Source organism: Lonchura striata, chromosome 11, assembly GCF_046129695.1.
Source record: "Lonchura striata isolate bLonStr1 chromosome 11, bLonStr1.mat, whole genome shotgun sequence".
In the NCBI taxonomy this organism is placed as follows: domain Eukaryota; kingdom Metazoa; phylum Chordata; class Aves; order Passeriformes; family Estrildidae; genus Lonchura; species Lonchura striata.
The window spans coordinates 11,531,414-11,551,737 of NC_134613.1; the positions used below are offsets into that span (position 1 = coordinate 11,531,414).

General features: G+C 40.9%; 1 protein-coding gene across 1 annotated transcript in view; it reads left to right on the top strand.

Moving 5' to 3' along the window:
• Positions 1 to 477: 477 nt before the first annotated feature.
• The window catches only part of PRTG (protogenin), a 76,900-nt gene continuing 57,053 nt past the window's right edge, over positions 478 to 20,324 (top strand). Inside the window, 2 exon segments of the mRNA XM_021537397.2 lie at positions 478 to 559; positions 1,250 to 1,552. Coding sequence (XP_021393072.1) covers positions 478 to 559; positions 1,250 to 1,552 — 385 coding nt within the window.

Consider the following 20,324-nt stretch of genomic DNA (forward strand, 5'->3'; position numbering starts at 1 on the left):
AACGCCGCGCCAGGTCCAGCGCACGTGTTGCCGATGCTCGCCACGCCGGTGAGCCGTGCGGTGCTGGGGGGAGCCCGGCGTCCCGGGGGAAGGCATGGCCGGCAGCTCCAGCCGCGGCTGGAAGGCTCAGCCGCCCGGCTCGGGGGTCGGCGGAGCTGCCGTCGGGTCCCGGTGCCGCGCGGAGGGGCCGCGGCCGCGGGGCCGGGCTCGGCCCATTCGGCGCCGCCGCCCGCGGCCCCTCGTGCTGGCGGCCGGCCCCGCCGCATTGTCCGCCGCGACCCCCGCCCTGCGGCCCGCCCCGTCCAGCCGCGTCCCTCCCTCCTCCGGCCGGCCCTGCCCCTCGCCCCTCTTCTCCCCAAAGGCCAATGGAGACGAGATGCAGAGAGTAGGGCCGGGACGGGCGCGCCGGGGCCGCTCCGTCCGTCCGCAGTCTCCTCCCCTCGCCCGCTGACCGGTCTGTGGAGCGGCCGGCGGGGCATGCCAGCCGCGTCCCGCTGAATGGCGCCGCTCCGCCGCCGGCCGCTGCTGCGGGCGCTGCTGCTGCTGCTCCCGCTGCCAGGTGAGTCCGGCCGGCCCGCGCCCATTGTCCGCCCGCGCCCGGCCCCGCTGCGCCCGCCGCACGTGGCTTTGTTTATCCGGCACCGGCGGGACCGGCGGGAGGGAGCGGGAACCGGCGGCGGCTCCGCGCTTTGTTCGCGCCGCGGCGGGGCGGGGGGGCGTGAGGGGCTTGGGCGGTGCGCGGCCCCTCCGCGCTCTGCTGAGAGGTTTTCGCTAACGATTCCTTGTAAAATCAGCCTTTTTACGACGCGCCCCACTCCGGCTGCTTTGGCAGGCTTGTAAAATTAGCGAGCGGGACGGGCGGAGCGGTCGCACCTGTGTGGCCGCCCCGGCATCACCGCGCCCCCCGCCCGTGCCGTGGCGGTGCCCGGTTCGGTGTGGAAGGCGCTGGTTCTCTGGCTCTTTGCCTTTAACAGCCCGGGGGCTTCGCGCCGCTTGGAGTCAGTACCAAGTTTTCCCAGAGTTGCCGGAGCTGGGAGCGCTCGGAGCGCGTGTGATAGCGATGGCTTCACCTCGTGCTGTGGGTTCCGCGGCATGACTCGCAGCTCACAGTGCGCGTGGTAACTTGCATGTCTCTGTTTACATGTCTGTCCTTAGGCAAAAAACAAAACAAAACAAAACAAACAAACAAAAAAAACCAAAAAACCCTTTTTTTTTCTTTCTTTTTTTTTTTTTTTTTCTTTTCTCTTAGGAGTGTGGTGCTTTAGTGAACTGTTTTTTTTGAAAGAACCTCAGGACGTTACTGTGTCAAGGAAGGATCCGGTGGTTTTAGACTGCCAAGCCCGTGGTGAAGCTCCTATAACTATTACATGGCTGAAAAACGGAGGCAAAGTGTCTGAAAATGAACGGATCTACACTTTATCCAATGGCTCGTTGTATATCAGTGAGGTAGAAGGAAAGAAAGGAGAATTGTCTGATGAAGGATTTTACCAGTGCTTAGCTCTGAACAAACATGGGGCCATTCTCAGTCAAAAAAGTCATCTCACACTAGCAAGTAAGTCCCAGCTCTTGTTTATCAATCTATTCCTGAGTTTGTGAGAGCAACTCCCTGAATAGCACACAACGACCTATAGTTTTGATTGTGTACCTGAAAAGGTGAAGTGCAAAATTATAGAGTAATTCTAGAGAACGTTTCTTTATTTTTAAATGTATAAAGATTATGGAAAAAACTGGTGGTGGTCCCTTTTTCAGTCCCTGATGTGGCAGAAGAGGCACAGACACCTGTGAGACCTCTTGGGCAGTGGTGCCTTGTGTGGGTGGCTTATGGTCTCTGGAGCAGATAGTGATGCAGAGTCATGCTGGCTGCATAAATCCTGGGTCTTGTTTCCCACGTGCTGTTCTAGCAGCCTTGCAAGGGTTATCTACAGATCTGATTAAAAAAAAAAAAAAGAAATTCCTTGTTCTGTAGCTTGAAGTTGTGTTGTGCCATCTTGGAGCAGGGGAAATGATTAATGTAGATGTCTATCTCTGGGAGAGGAAAGGGGGGGAAACATTTTCTGGGCAACTGTAAGGCCTTGCTTTTCTGATGTGTTCAGCCAAGCAGATGTGGGTGCTGTCCCTTTTGGTTCCTCTGGGACCTCCCATAAGGACCTGTTATGTGGTTTCACTGGGAAGGGAGAGTTGCATTTCTGGAGTGACTCTGCTGCTGGGTAAATGGTGAAGGAAATAGCTGTGTCTAAGTGCCTTTATGGCTTTAACAGACTGACCCCGGGTGTTTGTTGCCCTCCATTTTCCTATCATCTTTAAACATTGAGCAAGAGATGTATGTGAGGAACGGAATGCTGTGCTTTTTTCCATGGCAGAGCAGAGCTTTGCCACTACACTACACTACAACATGATCTCCCTTTGCTTCCTAAAAGTACATGGGAATGCACTTTTCAAAGAAAAGTAAATTTTGGCAAAGTAAAGAAAACTTTCATTTCAAAGAAAGTATAACTTAGAGAGTACACAGTTTATGTAGTCTTCTCATGTTCCCTCTATAATGGGACTTAACTGATGAACTTAATCTAATAGGAAAAGACTTCCTATGACCTCTTCGACCCTGTTCTTAGTAGCAAGTTGAATAAAACTGGGGCTGGTACCTCTGTGAAAACCTGACATTAATTCTAAGTTGCAGCTTTTACTAAATTCAATCTGAAATAGTTAATGAAATTGTTATATTAGCTTACATTAAAAAATGTGTGAATGCTAACATTTGTTAGTTTTTTTCTGTGTGCTTCTGATCTGATTCTAAATACTGTCCACGAGATCCCCCAGGAAGCTGTGAAAAACCTTGTTCAGTGAGCCAGAGCACTGGGTGGTTCAAAACCGTCCTGGAAGCAGGTGGCTCCAAGTGAGTACTGAGTTTTCACATGCTGTAAGAATGTGAAACTCTGAAGTCTCAATTTCAAAAATCTGCCTACATATTACTTTTTATCTTGCTCACATCCAGGATTGAGAGACTAAGTAATTAGTGGGTGCTTTTGGTAAGATGGTGAAAAACAAAGAAATAAAATTTTTAACATTTAACCTCACTAAGTTTCAGAATGTCAGCATGATTAAAAATTAGACAAGAAAACCCCCCTAAAGAGGATAGGATTTTTTTTGTTGTTGTTAACCAACATAAAGCTAAGCAGTGGCTGATGGATTCTCTGGGTAGGACTTGAAAATTCAGGGCTACTTTAAATTGGAGACATTGAAGAATGAGCTCTATGCTTAATACCAGAGAACTTCTGGAATAGTACAGAGCACTATAGTAGAATAGCACGGTAATGCAATTGTAGTATTTGATTTTATTCAGACAATACTGAATTTCTGTAAATATTTGTTTCTCACATGCACATTATTTCATCAGAAAGGTGGTTTAATTATGCTGATTTTCACCAAGGAAGTCTTGTGAACCAACAGATTTTTGCTGTGGAGTGATTCTTATTTTGCAGCCTTTTTTTTTTTTTCCACCCTCCCCTTCTCTGTATGATTGTGAGAAAAGGTTTCTTTTTCTTGTTTCAATACTTGAAAGGCTTTCTATGGCTGCTGGAGAAAACTGGAAGAGATAGTGGATCCATAATGATCACAGTAGGTGTTGACTTAGCGATTAAGTGGTTAACTAGTGGCCAAACATGAAGTTATCCTATGTAGAGTCTCTTCCCTTTAGTCATGCAGCAATCTGACCTGTTTCAGAATGTCATCTTTACTGTAAAGCTGTGAAATTGGGCAATAATTTGTATTGTGATAATTTGGAGCCCATAAAACACGTGCAAAATTAGTTTTCTCTCATTTTCACAGTGTTTCTGCCTGCTCTCATGAACTGATTGAACTTTGCAGACATTTAAAGTGAAATAAATGAAGGTCTTTTGGGGAGATTTTGTAGTCTTACAATTTTTCTTTTTAGAAAAAGTTGTCGGTTGCTGCAAAGGCAAATTACCTTGTCGTCAGGATACAGAAAGAACTATACATATTAAACAGGTGGAGAATAGGCATTAAATGGGCATTCTTTCTTTGGAGGAAAAAAGCAAATGCTCTCTTCAGTTACTGGTAGCAGCAGGGTGTGAGGATGTTCTTTTACTTTGCCTGGTCAGAGGTTTTGCCAATAAGCTTATCTTTTGCTTCAGAATTGTAATGTTTAGTGTTGCATTTGGAAATCAAAAACTTTAATCTGTCCAAGAGTTTAAGATCTGAACACACAAAGAGATCAGGTCTTGGTTTCTAAAGTTAGAAACTGGAAGCTGAAGGTTGCACTCTTGGCAAGAATTCCATTATTCATGTGCAAATTAAGAATTCACAGGGTTAAAAGGTTAGAAACTGGCCAGGATGAGGTTTACCCTTGTGATAAAGAGCAGATGACCCTCATTCATTGGCCAAAGCTTTCATGTAGCTCCTCTGCAAAGTTAGTGATTGCCATGAATTGTTCTTGAGGAATGCAGAAATTCAAATGTGAGCAGGCCTTTCCTTAAGTGTCACTATGGAGCCTTATCTCCCGAGCACATCAGAGTAGGTCTGCAGGGACAGGGTTCCTCCCCAGAGGCCCCAAGGCTTTGCTTTCCTGTTGTTCATCCATGCACAAAAGAATTTGACTAATTTAGGGCTTTTTTTTTGGTGAGATCCCCCTACTTTTTTAGAAGGAAACTCTGGTGCTGAGGTAGTGCTTAGGTAAAACTAAATATTAGTTTCAGTACATGCTTGTAGTTACTTCCAAAGCTGGCTGATTGATGTGGGGGCAAAGGAGGAGGTCCTGTCTGCTTCTTTGTGAGGGGAAAATGGTGCTACTTAAAAGCATGACTTACTCAAAATTCAACTTTTGCCACTGCTACTGAGAGAAATCTCTTTAAACAGAATATAAAGGGAACGTAGACACCAGAGAAAGTCCTTTTGGTACAACTTTGAATCAATCAAAAGAAAACAAGCTGAGATTTTTGTTTTCCTGCACTTTAAAATTTTGATTATTCAACCACTTAGTTAACTAAGACTCTGTCTAAAAATAAAGCTAAACTTCCAATAAAATATTATTCAGGAGAAATGGGGAAAGTAAATATTCTGAAGCTGGTAACATGGGCACTGGGGAGTGATTGGATAGGTCGCTCACTGTTTATGTCCTTTTCACAAAAAGTAGAAATTGAAGTCTTGAAATGGTTGGATGATACATAAACAGCATTCCTGGTTAACCCTTTCTCCTCTTGTAACTTGGCTGAATTAATTTTAATGCTTGTGAATTAGAAGAAATGTAAGCCTAATTCTTCTTGTACAGGCTTCTGCATTTCCCAAGAGTGAAAGGTGATGCAAGCAGGTTTCTGGGAACATGCTGCTGGAGGGAAACTGTGTGTGCCCACTGCACTGCAGCTTCTGGAATGCCTTTACACAGAGCAGGCTGTACTTGGTGGGGAATTCATAACTATGCTTACCTGCTGAAGCAGTGATGTGACTTCAGATCCCACTGTCCTGACAATAATTGGCCATATTTATGTTTTGGTAGCCTAATAGCATGTTTTGCTCTGAATAGTGCATTTGCACTGAATATTTGCACTGAAGAGTGCATCCAGCTGAGCCTCTTTCTGTACTGTGACAATCACGTTTCCTTAGCAGTTCCAGCCGTTTGTTCCCATTTTGGCATTGTGCTGTTCCTTGTGTGGGCACAGCTGCATGTGTAGCTAACTGAACAGGGAACTGGTCTGGGTTAAAATAATAGAATTAAAACAAAAAATGGTGTTTAACCCAAGTCAGTTCTCTGATATGGTTTGTCTTGGAGCCACTCAGTGATTGCACTGGTGTAACTGAGAGGACTGAAGTGGACGTGGAAAGACTTACTGGGGATAGGGGAAGGTTAATGAAGTTACACTCATCAAACTAGCGCCTTTGTGAAACGTGTAGGCAAGACTTTTGCTCCTCTGCTACTGATTTTTAATAAGAATCTTGCCTATTGCCTTAAAAATTTTGTTATAGCTGTGGTCTGTCAATATAGTTTATGCTTTCCACAGAATCTGTCATTTCAGGTGTCTTCCAAGTGCATATAGAACTCAAAGTTATGTTTAATTATTTTAAATAGCAATGGAGAGAGGTACAAATTGTGAGAAAGAAGGGAGGTGTTAGGGGGCAGAAGTGGTTTTGGACTGAGGTGGAAGTGAAATGGCAGATGGCAGCTGTAGGCAATAGTGTTGTATTGAAAGAGCAAAGCCTTAATGCTGTAGAACTGGTGTGGTTACAGACAGCTCGAGGAACCTGGTGGTCTGGGTTTTGACAAGTTCTGCCTTACTGCTGTTGCTTTGATTAGTTGATTGAATATCCTGAGAGGAAAATTTGTTTCTAAGCTGAGAGCGCACATGTCTGATTATTAGTGCATTTAAATTCCAGTGTTTTTATGCAGGAGGATGAGGTTCCAATGTCTTAGTCAGCAATGTCAGTTGATAGCAATGAAGAACAGTAAGAGTTTTGTTCCTTAACTGAGATATTCTGAAGAAATAAGACAGCTGGGAAATACTATCATGTTAACCCTTTTTATTGTGATATTTTCCTCTACAACTCCTCAGGCATCTTTTGACCTGAAGTCTTGCAGCACCTTGACAGAAGACAGTTATCAGCATCCTTTTAAGACATAACCATTAGTTTTTTTTTTTTTTAATTTATTTTTTTTTTAATTTTTTTTTTTTTTTGGTGGTGGTACCGGGGCATTCCCTCCTTTTTCAACAGTGACTGGGCTGCACTTGTAAGAGCTCTTCCACAGAATGAGGAATGGGCTTTTATATGGTCACTAGGATTAAAAAATTGTATAGAACTTTGCTTAGTGCACATGAACAGTGTTTGTTTCCACTGCCACGTCACTTGAGAGGTAAGCTTTTTATGGGTTTCCTGAACACCTCAGTTTCAAATTTGTGACAAGCCTAATGCCAGACTGAGGCCTTCCATGCCCTTGCTTTTCTTCCTAGCTAGTCAGACCAAAGCTGTTAGGGTTTATTTACTAGTTTTTATCAGCATAACTTTACAATGTATAAAGTTTTTACTTTTTTTAAAGAATGCTCAATCTTTTTGGCAGTGCACTCTGTAGCTAATAAAACCTTCACCTACATGAGAAATGCTGAAGGAAGCCATGGTGCTGTGTTAGATGCTGTTCAGAGCTGTAGCCAAAAGCACTCACTCCTCACCTGGTGCAAGCTGTGTGTGTGCTGTGTGCACAAACCTATGGAGATTCCTCTCCTCCTTGCAAAGCAATGCATGGCAGCAAAAGATGCTGTTCTGTTCCTGCAGTGTGGTGCTCCCCCCCACTGCTCTCTTTCTTCCCCCTCCCTTTTTCTCTGCATTTCTTGGTGTAGAAATTGTTGAAAGGGCATTCAGTAAGGCCCCCTTTTGTCAGCCAGCTCTGATTATCCTAAAGAAAAGGATCTCACTCTGAGCAGTTGTTTGCCTAGAGACTTGTTGTCACGTCTTCACAATTTAACAGCTGTGGCTATTGATGGTGTGCAGAACAATTTAAGACAATGACAAAAGAGAATCTTGGAGGAAGAATTTAAAAGTTACTAAGCGTTTTCCTACAGAAATATGGTCATGCCCATTGTTGGGCAAACTTTTCCTAGTATTTGTTTGTTTTCCTCAGCATTTTGTGTTTTTTCCACACTTTATCTCCAAAATTGTGGACGTAATCTTTATTTAGTTTTGCATTTTTTTTGTTTTTGTTTCATCAATAGGCCCAGCTGTTAAATTGGGATTGATTACTTCCAGTCTTTATAACTGGTAATCACCACCTAAGTGAAAAAGTAATCAACAATGTCAAGACTCCACATTTTGTTGAGTAAATGTGGGTTGTATGGTCAACATTAGTTACTAAGGTCAACCTCTAGGTGGCTTTTAAGCAGCAGCATTTTAAGCAATGTCTACATTTTAAACTTGATTGTCTCAGCAATTGAGTTAGAGGTGGGAAAAAAAAATTGCTCCAGATCATTTGTGTTGGGAGTTTGAAATCCATCTGTCAGCCTTCCAAAACCTGCATCTGTAGTGGAAACAATTTTTGGTAGTATGGATTAAATGGTTACTTTTTAAAGACATAAACACTTAGGGAAGAGATGTCTGTGGAACCACCTGAGTATGGCTAGTTTCCTTTTGCCTTAGTATATGGAATTATTGTAGACTCCTCTATTTTTTCTGTGTGTAAAATCTTTGGAGGGAGATGGCCTTCCTAATTTATCAGAGGAAAATATAAATAAGCATTACTAGACAGTTTTTTTCCTGCTGCTTTTGTTTCATAACTCTCAATAATAATTCTGTTGGTTTTGTTGGTTTTTTTTAATGAAATCAAATTTGGTCTTAGGTGAGTGGGAGTTTTTTTTTTTTTTGTTGTTGTTGTTGTTTTTAACAAAGACAAGATAAACTAAGTTGCATCTGGATAATACAGTTAACATCTCAAGGCCCTGTTTAAAGTGCCTGTTTCTCAAGTGCCCATCTCTTGTAGTTCTGGTAAAGATTTCTGACATGTTAGATCATCTGCAATGTAGGGAAATAGAATTTTGGTATCATTTCCTCAAAGGCAGACTGGTCTGCTCCTGAAGTTCACTTAGATTCTTATTATCAAAACCCAACAAGGACAGAATGTGTAATATTTGTATTTTATGGGGTAAAAATTTCACGGCTCCTGAGTTTTTCTGTGCCACTATTACACTAAATAACTTTTACAACTCCCAATGTGGTCAGGGTCTCTTCTGACTTTGGCTGGTGAGAAAACTGTAAATTATTTGGTAGCGAAGCCTGAGCAAGTTTGCTTCTAGCTGAACATTCTAGCAAAAGTATTCAGTAAGTAATAGCCAGTATGTTTACTGGATGTCAGAGCAGTGGAATGTAATGTGAGAAACGAAATATTGAAAATGAACTTGTTATAAAAGACATAGGAATGCTGACAACAAGCTTTATATCCAAAGCTTTTATCAGGATTTAATAATTTGAGGCAAAAGTTGCAATGTACCAAGACACTACTTTGCCATCTCTGGCAGGGTTACTGGGGAGGAAGAAAGTCAGCAAAGAGTGGAGTTGTTTAACCTTCTGTAGTCATGACTCTTGCATTTATAACTGTTTTAATTGACTTCCTCTTCTGATTGAAGTGGTAAGAATACACCCTTATTCTCATAAATTATTTGAAAGTTCTGCATGTGGGCAAAGCTCTGAGGAAAGAAAAGATTCCTGGAACACAAAACAGAAAATGACAATCAACTCTCTTCCTCTCAAGACTCCACATCTACATTTTGACTTGTATTTTACCAATTTTTTCAATGGTAGAATTCTGCTGGGCAAATGAAACCTCTGCCTTGGAGAAAAACCGTGTTTGAAAGCACTGTCTGCCACCAGAGTCCTGGTACAGTTCTCCTGGACAGTGAGGAGTAAGATGGTTGTTGTTTCAGAATAGCGACAGAAATGTGTCGTGAAAAGCATGAAGCCAACTCCAGAGAAGGTCATTGATATATTTTCCCATCTACAGAATCTCAGGAAGAAAACTTCCTGTGTACTGACTGATATTGGGGGCTGGTGGTCAGATGGGTTTTATCTCAAACATTTCAATTCACTGTATCGGCCTTCTGATGTGGAGCGTCTTTGCCAAGCACATCTTTTATGTAGATGGTGGCTTGGGTGACAACACTTGGGTGTGAGACTTCAGGAATTGCAGCTTTAGGTGGAGCAAACACAGTGTTCTAGAAAGGAGAAAAGTCTGCTGCAAGCTACTCTGAATTGATGACAAAGCAGCAAAACTTACCTTGTTGTAGTCCTCTAGCCTCAGAACATGCTAAGATTATGATTTAGAATTGAATCATAGCAATAATTTACCTTGGCTTAGAAGTGTGTTAAAAATTTGCTCTTTAGCTCTGAGGTGCAGTACTTCAATTTTGAAATGATTTGCTGATGAGAGAGAGTTTTAAAAGAAATAATTACTGATTGACCAGGCATAAGAGGTACTTTATTACAAGAGGTAATAAGAGGTAAGTTATTACAAGCATTAAACATGTCATCAGGTGTTCTTTTAATACATAGCTGGGGGGAAAGTTTTAATAAATCTTTACAGCTTGTGGTGTGCATCTTGTGTATAGCGATGAATTAATGTTGGAAACTGGAGAGGATCCTGTGAACAGAAGCATCTTTATATTTTCAATTTTGATTTTTAGTGTCTTCAGATAATAATCCTGATCTCATTGATTGATTACATTGTTTGTTCTCATTGCAGTAGACCAGAATTTCTTGTGTGAAACCTTCATCATTCCTGGGGTTTTCTTGGCTCTACTTTGAGCCATTTCAGATTAAAGTCCAAGCAAGTTAAAGCAAGTTTAGAAAACCAGGTTACATCTCAGCCTTTGCAGAATGTGAAGTAGCAATGCTCTGTCTTCTCCCTCTAAAATCATAACAGTTATCTATCAGCATGTCTGTATCACCATATTTTACAAAGTGGGTTTGTCTGCTCTTTTAAGCTGTATCAAGACACTTCCTCTACACCTTAAAATGGAGAGGAAAACACAGAGGAAAACATAGCAAATAGCAAAGCTTTTCATTGATTTGCTGATCTGTTCTAACATTGAAATTTTTCTCATAATTTGTGTTCTCACCCATGTCTCTTTCTTCTCTCACGTCACATGCAGGCTGATTTTTCTGCATTTAGTTAGTTTTTATTTTTTCTTTTTTTTTTGTTTGTTTGTTTGTTTTGTTTTTTGTGGTTTTTTTTTTTTTTTTTTTACTTTTTTCTTATAAGTTGTCATGTATGTGCATCATTGCTTTGGATCTGCAAAACTGCTTCTGGTTGACCCTCCTTCCTTGTTCCTTTCTGGTGCCTGGAAGGAGGTGCTGTTTTCCAGAGGAGCTTATTTTCACAGCTGTGGCAGAGGAGGAAGTGTCATAAGATACTTTGAGGTCAGTTTTGACCCCAAATTTAGATGAGGTAAAAATGATTCTACAGAAGTAAAATACCTTGTTTCAGATGGTTTGCCTGTCACTTAATATCAGATAATAATTTTTATTAAGAAAAAGCTGTTTTAGTAGCCATAATGTACAATAAAACCATGTCAGTGTTACACAGTATTGTTTTTTGCTTTCCAACTTGTTACAACTGGAAGTTTTCAAATAACCCATTATCTTTTCAAAGAAACCTTAAAATTAAGGTCTTTGAACATGTAGACGAATTTTCAATGCTTACTCCTGTTTGTACAATCTTGAACGTATTAATAAATTGCTTAGATGACTTATCAGCAAATTAACTAGGGTAAATGATTAAATTACTGTTTCACTGTCCACATCAAGATCTCTAGTAAGCCTCTAATAACTGTAACATGTGCCTCAGGCAGAGCTGTGCATTATGTATGTTCTTTGTAATGAGAATTCGTTGACTTTATGAAGCCAATGACAGACATTTATCATTTTGTTCATTAAACTTGTCTGTGACATCCGGTAAATTGATGTTAACTGGAAATATTCTCTGGGAGTTCTGGCACGGCTCTGTCATTTTGCCTGAGGAGAAACTTTGTACCTAGCATGTCCCAAATTACAAGGGTGAAACTTCCTCCCCCCACCTCCTGTCCGAAAGCCTAAGTGAGCATATGACCAGCTCTTTTTTCCCCTCTTGCTTTTAATGCTTATTTATGCAAACACCCCTGTAGCCCACAGTTTGTAAGCAGATTTAGCATTGATCTTCAATAGAGGTTGAAAGTGGATCCTGCTTTTATTAGTTCAGCCAGTCTGTGCCAGGGAGGCAGCTCAGTTTTATCCCACAGTGTACAAGAAATTAACTGTGGAATTCTTGGTAGTGTTGATGGGAGGTTTGTGACATTCCCAACACGTGGCAGTTAGTACTTGTTTTTAATGGTCATAATCTTTACCCAGTGTTGCTTACTGCTGATTCTCACAGTGTTTGGTAGGTGACCAAATGCATTGCTGAAAGCCTTTATAATAGTGCTTTGTGTTGTCTTTTGAAATTCCTTTGTTTGGAATGATGAACAATATTTCTTTTATTTTCTGCTCTTGAGCACCCACTGTGGAAAAAAATGCACACTTTTAACACCTGCCAGTGTTTGATTCCTGTGGGATCACTATCTCTGGTAGTGGTAGAGGTAGTTAATAGGATATCCTCCTGCCTTCTAGTGCTCCTCTTGTGCTACCTGAATCCAGCTCTATCAGGGATCTTTCAGGCAGAAATGAGTGGACTAACAAATTGTGCCATAACTGACCAAAACGTTTATTAAAGGGTCTAAGATACAATCAAAAAATTGAATATCCAAAAAGTCCATTACATAAACTTTTTGTCTTTTTAGAGAAAGAGTAGAGCAGTTGGCTCTTGAAAACATATTGTGTCTCACTACATAATAGTTCACTGGATTAAATGAATTTATTGATTTCTGCTTCTTTACTGACACACATTTATGAGCAGTTTCTTTGGCACCATGGCCACATGTCAAAGGTCATAACTTTCCTTCACTGTGGAAGAATAAAAGCTTTCAGATGGTGAATCCCTGAAATCTAAACAGGGCTTTATCCTCCCTTCCCCCCTCAATATAATTACTGGTTTTGCATGGATTTATTTAAGATGAATACACAATAATAATAAAAAAATCTGTACATACTGAAGGAACCCTTACATTATCTATCATGAAATAGCTGCAGGAAACTCTATACATGAAAGGCAACATATCTAATCTGCAAATAGGTATCATTATGGAGCACATGGTAGTAGATTTTATTGAAAATGGTCACTTTTTAGAACAGAATAAATACTTTTCATGGAGAATTTTATTATCTATAGTTTAGAAACAGTATTTCTTTCCTTTTAGAGCTGTGTATACTTTGTGCACCAGAGGAGATCCTGGAAGTAGATCCTACTGAGAGAATAAAGCATGTTCAAAATCTGTGCTTTGTGTTTAGATGAATGTTTATAATGTTGACATTTTCTTTAATGACCTTCATTATTAGTAAGTAGCCTGTGGCGTTTTTGGTGTATGCTAGATATGCAAGTCCACTCATGATGTAAACATGAAGTTACTAAACAAAAGAAACTGCAGTGAAACATAAAGTTAAGTTTAATCAGTCCATTAGTTTGCTAGAGGTGGGTAGGCAGGAGTGGTGGGCAGGGCTTTGGGTCTATCTGGGAAGAGCTTGTCTTCTCTTTTTGGCAGCTGCTGACTGGTAGATGAGCTCTGACCATGTAATGAAAGAGTAATGTCAAGATAACCTCACCAAGGTGTTGATTAAAATAATTGAAATATTTATGCTAGGTAAGGTGACAAAGGTTTGAATTGTTAGCATGGTCTGGCTTTAAGTCCTTTTAGCAAGGATGTTTCTGAAGGAGAAGCAGAGCCTAGAGTTCTATCAATGGGAAAAATACTCCAAGATTTTCTAAGAAGGCATAAATTCTTCCCACTACCTGCCCCAAGAAAGAATAATCTGATAGACTTTATTTTTGCATAGTAGAGATGAAACCAATTGATGCTTTTAATCATGATTCTTGGGTGAGGAGGGGTGGAAATCAGTCTACAAATGGTGATCTTATTTCAAGGGGACTATTGGCAGTCTGATCTTAAATTTACCAAAGGTTTATATTGTAGAACTGTGGTTGGTAATTTTCTGACATGTTAACATTTTGGATAGGAATTTGTCATGTCAATATTAATCTCTATTTTTAAATTTTTCTAAGACAGTATATTTCATCAGTACTGTTTATCCTGTTCCCTAGAGCAAATTGAAGATGAAAGTATTTTCTCTGTATTTTTTTTTTTTTTTTTTTTTTTTTACCAGGACAGCTTGGATATGTCTGCTTAGGGAACAGAGACATGGAACTTGTTGGGGTCTTTGTGACTGGAAGTAGCTTTTGTTGTTGCTGTGACTAGAATTGGTTGTTCTGTATGTTCTGAGGAAAAATCTGAACCTTTTTTTTTTTATTATTTTATTTTAGCATATGTTCACACATCTTTACTCAGTTTGACTAGCTCAGGACAGGAGGTGATATTTGTGATGAGCCTGTTGTGAGCACCAAGCTGGGCTTTCCCTCTAAGCAGTCCTGGACAGATGTAGAACTGCTTTTTTTTTCCTGTTCTGCATTAATGAGGAGCTGAAGTGTGATCTAACACTGCCTGGAGAAACCAGCTGGCATCGAGGGCTGGAAACAATGCTCTAATTACCTGGAGAGGAAGTTTGGGAGGGGAAGGGGGTGAGGTGGAGGTGTGAGTGGCCTCATGTGTCTAGAGGTCAGGAAGGGTACTGGTGGGAAGAGGAGAGTGCTGAGGAGAATCTTGTGGAGTGAGGGGACCTGGGCTTGGCTCGTTTGCAGGTCGCCATGGGTACAAGTTCAGAGTGGAAGAGGACTGGGCAGAGGCAAAGACAGACTCAAGAGAGTGTGCCCATCAGAGCAGCTGATCTTTCAGGACATGGAAGGTGGGCCCAGGAGGCCTGGACTTCCCTTGGGAACTTCAGAAAGACAAAGAATAATCTCCTAGTGATGCCTTGTGATGCCCGAGGCATCACTAGTCTGGAGATCTTTACAGTATTAAAAATGCATTTCTGCTCCAGCCAGAAGCTTCTGCAATATGTGACACTAGTCCACCTGTCCCAGTTTTCATGGGAAGTCTTTGATTACGTATTTCTTATGACCTCAATATTTTATACAAGGTTCTGAGGTCTGGTCAGCTGGAGCTGCAACAAGCTGGAGGAGCTGTCCATAATTGCAACACATGGAGTGCTGTGAAGGATCAGAGCTGTGTCTTGGATATCTAAATTTAGTGACTATTTCAGTCCCCCATCCAAATATTTGTCCATACCAAACAGTATGGAAAAATTCAAGTAATAATAAAATGTAATCTCAAGGTGTTGTGAAAGAGGATGTAGTAACATTTGTGAAGAGCTGTAGTGCAGAGCCCTGTAGGGAAGGTCAGAAGGAACTTGGTAACTCAGTTGAGGGCAGTGTTTAGCACAGTGTAATAAACAAGGAATGAGGCCACACACTGAACAGAGAGGAGAAAACAAAATATTGAATAGATGCTCAGTATGTGAGCACCATTCATTTGGTGCTGTGAATAATGGGGGAAGTGTGATTGTGCACTTGTATTGTTTCCTAAGCATGTTTATAAACAGAGCAAATCAGTTACATAAACAGTAATATCTTCAGTTTTCCAACTTCTGAGAAATTTCTAAGGTATTTTCACCATGTGTGTAATATACACATGTAAGAGATAAATTGAATGTGTGAGTGGTAAAATTTAGGGATTAGCTTGATTTATCTAATGATGTATGTAATTTTAAAAAATGAAATAAATATGCTTGAAAATATTAGAGTTTTATATGGGCAGAATGAAATGGAAAAAAGATTTGTAACAGAGGGTCTTGTGGCAACTTCTTAAACACGTAAGTTTGTCAGAACTTTCTGATTCAATCAAAACATGGGCTGGTATATGGGCATGTATTTAGCAATAACTTTAACTTGACAATAATAGTCCTCAGGCAATATTTATATATATATGTATATATATATATATATACATACGTATGCTTATATATGCACTTTGCTGTTTGACAGTACAAAATTTACACCTTCTGTCATCTGACTGAGGTGAAATCAGGTGTATTGCTGGTGCAGAGGAGAAGGGCTTTTTTGAGGTGCCAGGCAGGACTTGTGGGCTCCAGTGCTGTGGAGGAGTAGGCACCTGTGGGTTTCACCTCCTCTTTCATCTGCTCTGTCTCTTCTCTCAAATATTTACTCCCCCACATAGCCTAGACTACCACCTTGCTAGGCTACAAGTCTTATGCTGAGCCATAGGGCAGATTTTTGTAATACAGCCCTGCAGTCAAGACTAGAGAAAAGCTCCAATACTTGTTTTGTTGTTCTTTTTTTTTTTCTCATTTTGTTGCTCTTCCCGATACATTTAAATAAAGAATCTCAAAGGCAGTGGAGTATTCAAGACCTCTTGCCTTTGATGCAACGTGTACATCTAAATCCTCTTGGGGATCTGTACCTTTGGGTGCTGGGACCTTATTTCTCTGAGAATGTTTTTCACAGGTCTGTTCAGAAGCTGGAGTTATGGGGAAGTTTAAAGCATTATTTTTATTTACTTTAATTGTTAATTTTCTCACTATTTAGTTGCTGCTGTGTTCACCATTGTCTTCCATTTGTCTAAATAATGGTTGCCTGGCCTTTCACAAACTTGTGATGGGGAAAGATGGTGACCACCTGAAACAATAATATCTGTGGCAGAATAGCCTGAGAACTTTAAATAACCAAAGGGGACCGTTTCCAAGGCAGCTAAGTGACCTTTGGATCCCAGGAGCAGACTATTCATAGAGGCAAAGCCTTTGTCCTGCTTTGCCCAGTGGTCAGTGAACTCTGGCAGGCCCCTCGGCTCACCATCTTGGCCCTAGACTAGCAGCTGGTGATTGATTCATTTAACTGTCCAGATTCACATTCTTCTGTCAAGGACTTGTCAAGGAAGAAAAAGGTTCTATGGAGGGCTATTCATTTTACTAAAAGGAAGGGGATGCATTATATGATTGAGTGGATTACTTTTGGGTCAGAAGAGTTCCTGCATTGCTCTGTTTTAATTCGGCTTTCAATCAAAGAGAGATTTAGTTTATCAGTGCAGTGGAGAACTCATGTAGAGGGACAGATAATTTCTAGTCTATCAGTGCAATAGGGTTATTTTGTTTTGTTTGGTTTTTGTTGTTTCCGCCATCCTTTCTGTGATTTGTCCACCCCACTGTGTTTCTGCCAATAAAATCCATAGATTTTTGTGATTGGTTGATATGACAGAGTTAAGAATATTAATTACTATTAATCTCACTCTTAGGTTTAATGTGTATGTTATATGAGTATTAATGTTCCTAACTACCTCTCATACGGTTTTGAGCAATCTGGGAAAGTGTCAAGTAAGTAAAAGGTCACTGTGTTATGTTACCTCTGTTTTGGATGAAGAGAGAAGTAAGAAGAAAATAAATTCAACAGGGTGAAATGAATAAATTACTTTCTTCTAGACAACACAGATGATGGTAGAGCTGAGGGTAGAACCTTGAATTTTCTATCTAGTACCTGTTTTCACCTGAAATAATAGTTTGTTGTAAAAACTCAGCATTTTCTAAATTCTCAGGAGAGGTGTTTTTCCTCTGCTGGTTTAGAATGCCCTTTTTTGTAAAACTAGGAAGGCATTTCCATGCATTATGAAGCTTGAATCATGTTTTCAGTTCTACAGCTAATGCATCCAAAAAACCAACTTTGAATTGTGCTAGGGAGGTGTGTTTCAGCTTCAGAATGTTGCCAGCTCCTCTTCCCATTTGCCCTCCAGCTGGGTTGCGTTTCCTTAGCATTAGGATTTCCTTGCTGGTCCTCTTCATGAAGTCCTGAGCAAAGCACGTCGTTGCTTAGCTCCTTCCACTGGAAATAACAGGCATTAGAGAGCAGATCCTGCCAGTTAACCTTCTGCCTCTGTCTGAATGAACACCATGAGCTGCACCAGATGAAATACGACCTTCAAGTTTCTTTTCCCCACTCTCATAAGCTATGTATTGTTTTGGTTTGGCTTATTGAACGTATTATGAGGGATTTCTGATTGGCTCCAGGCCAAGGTATTTTACTTCTGCTGATGGAAGAACAAGTGCATAATGTAGGAGAAAATACAGTGAAGCTTGATCTGTTGTATCTTTTTCTCTCCCTCTGTTTTGGGGGGGAGAAGGGAGAATTTTTTCTTTGGCAAGATAAATGAATGGCTTAACTACCTGAAGAGCACAGGGGAAGATGGAAGTCTGAGATAATCTAACCTTGCTAACACTTCTCTGTTACACACCTCTACATATGGGTCAAAAACCTGGGATAAGTAAAACACCTGTTGAATAGGCAGCCTTCTTTCATGGAGTGATATTCCTCTTCTGCCAGCAGCTGCATTTTCCAGGGATCAGTCTCCTTGCCTGGGACTTGCTTGTTCCAGGCTGGAGTAGGATGTCTGAGATGGGGATGCCAGCTTCTCTGGGCTCCTGATAACACTTCACTCAGTGCTCCTCTGGCTTTGATTCATGGTCTTGAATTGGAGACAAGCAATGAGCTTTAAAAAATCATGGAAAGAAAAAATGGGTTGTCATTGTGTATTGGAAAATACATGTAATCTAATAATTAGATATATTACCTACTTTGTAGAACATGGCTGGCTGGTTGTGCTATGACTGGGCAAACTGGAAATCCAAGAGTCTAATAATCATGTCCCACCCAAGCAGTCAATAGCCATAGCAAGGTGCCTTCCTCTAAAGACATTGAAGGCAAAATAATTTTTTCTGGAAGCTGCACTTCTGATTTGTTTAATATGAAAATTGCAAGAGTTGTAAACACTTCCCCCTCCTGTACCTCTAGATTTTTTTAGGTAAACATCTAATTTGAAGATTTAAGTAGCTTCATTAAATAGGTAGTACTGACAATGTCTTTTATTGCATTTTGTTTTTTTTTTTTCCCTGTGTGAAGTTTGTTTCCGATTTTCTCCCTGCTGCTCTCAAAGTTTAGGATATTCAGATTTTAACTGTTAGTTACTACTCTGCTGAAAAACTTCCTGGGTGAGATCTCTGTGCTGTGTAATGCAGTAGTGGGCATTTGGTGACAGGGAAATGAGCTGCAGGCATTTGGCCCTTGAGAGTGGAGGCATTTCTTCTTTCCTTTCCCCGTGGGAATGAGGAAATGTTGACATTTGGAGAGGGGGCTGAAGGGCTTGAATTCCCAACACCCCTGCTCAGTGTTTTGCATTGAAATGATCTTTCATCCTGGGATGCTGATTCTGAAACACTGTAAGCAAAAAATGGAGAGTGCTCCTATCTCTCAGGAATAGCATTTCTGACAGTCTGGAGACTTAACAGCACCACCATATCAGCTTACACTCATTCATATGGGGATGGTGTCAGTTTGCCACTGTATGAAATGAAGCCCCTTCCCCTGCCTTCCCCAGATGTGAGCGAAGGCGCAGGGTGGGTGGTGCAGCACAGGAATGTGTGGGGCCCCACTCCTGGCCTGGGATGTGCTCTCTGGTGCTTCCTCTGATTGATGAGCTAGGCAGAGTGAGGTGAAGAGTGGGCTTTGCATTCTGCTTAGGGTCTAGTTTTATTTTAGCCAAGAATAGCATTTATTTATTTATAGAGACACAAGACCGATAAATAGAAGTCTTACCCTTCTTCTGCAGTGAAATTGATTGGTCAGAATGGGGCAGATTTATGATTCCAGTGCTGCATACTTTTGTTGCAAAGTGCTGAAGTTGTCTTTTCTGTGTTGCACTGAGAGATTATTAAGTTTTTCTTGTTCTTTGAGGAACTTTAGAATCATAGCAGTCAATCTTTCATGTTCTATTTTGATTCATGTGGATTGGTTTTGTTTGTTTTGTGGTTTTTTTTTGGTTTTTTCTTTTTGGATGCCAGATTAGATTAGTTGTGAAGGGATGTGTCTTTTGTTGCAAAATCCTGCTTGTGTTCTGATCCTTGTCTTCATGTTGTAAAGTGCAAAACTGTGCTGGATGTTCCTCATGCAACAGTTGGGCTATTAAGCAGAACTAATTCTTCACAGAATGGCAGCAACTCCAAAGAAAGGCATCTGTGGGATTAAGCATAGATACTAGAAGGCAATCACTGGGCAAACTGCTGGAGGAAATCAGTCCTTGCAAGGGAGCAAGTGGTGTGTTCTTTCTCCTGAATGCATGCAGCCACACAAGTAGAACAGCTTTGAAGCTGGTTAATGTGGCTTACTGTGTGCCTTTTCTCTTCTATTTCCTATGCTTCTTGTCTACAGAAGAGCAGAAGGGAATTCCTTGATAAGTGCATTAGCATTTATTGTGCCTTCTGGGGCCACACACTGTTGCCTGGATGATAGATAGACTGAGAAGAGAAAACCCCAGCTGGGATGCCTTCAGAAGTGAAAAGATCAAATCTCTCATGCTTGTTTACATGATTTGGTAAGGAATGTCAGTCACACCATCAATAAACTGTTGAATCTATAGAGCCACATTTTTCAAAGCCTCAAGCTTTTAATTTCTTTAAAACAGTGCTAGTGATAACTCCTGAGGTGATATATTTGTTAGGAGGGGTAGTAGTGGTATATTTTTTGCTTCCTATTAAATGATTCAGGTGTAGTAAGGCAACATGTGTACTCATGTGAGTCGCTTGCATGTAGCTGCAAGAGTGATGGCATTTTTGCAATATTGGTAGCTGCTCCTACCAAGGTAAATAACAAGACCTGGATGTATTGCCCTCTACTTTCTTCCCTCATGGATTGAGAATTCTGATGCATGGCCTTGCATTGCAATATTGGATTCTCACCTCAGAGTACCTCTAAGAGCAACTGA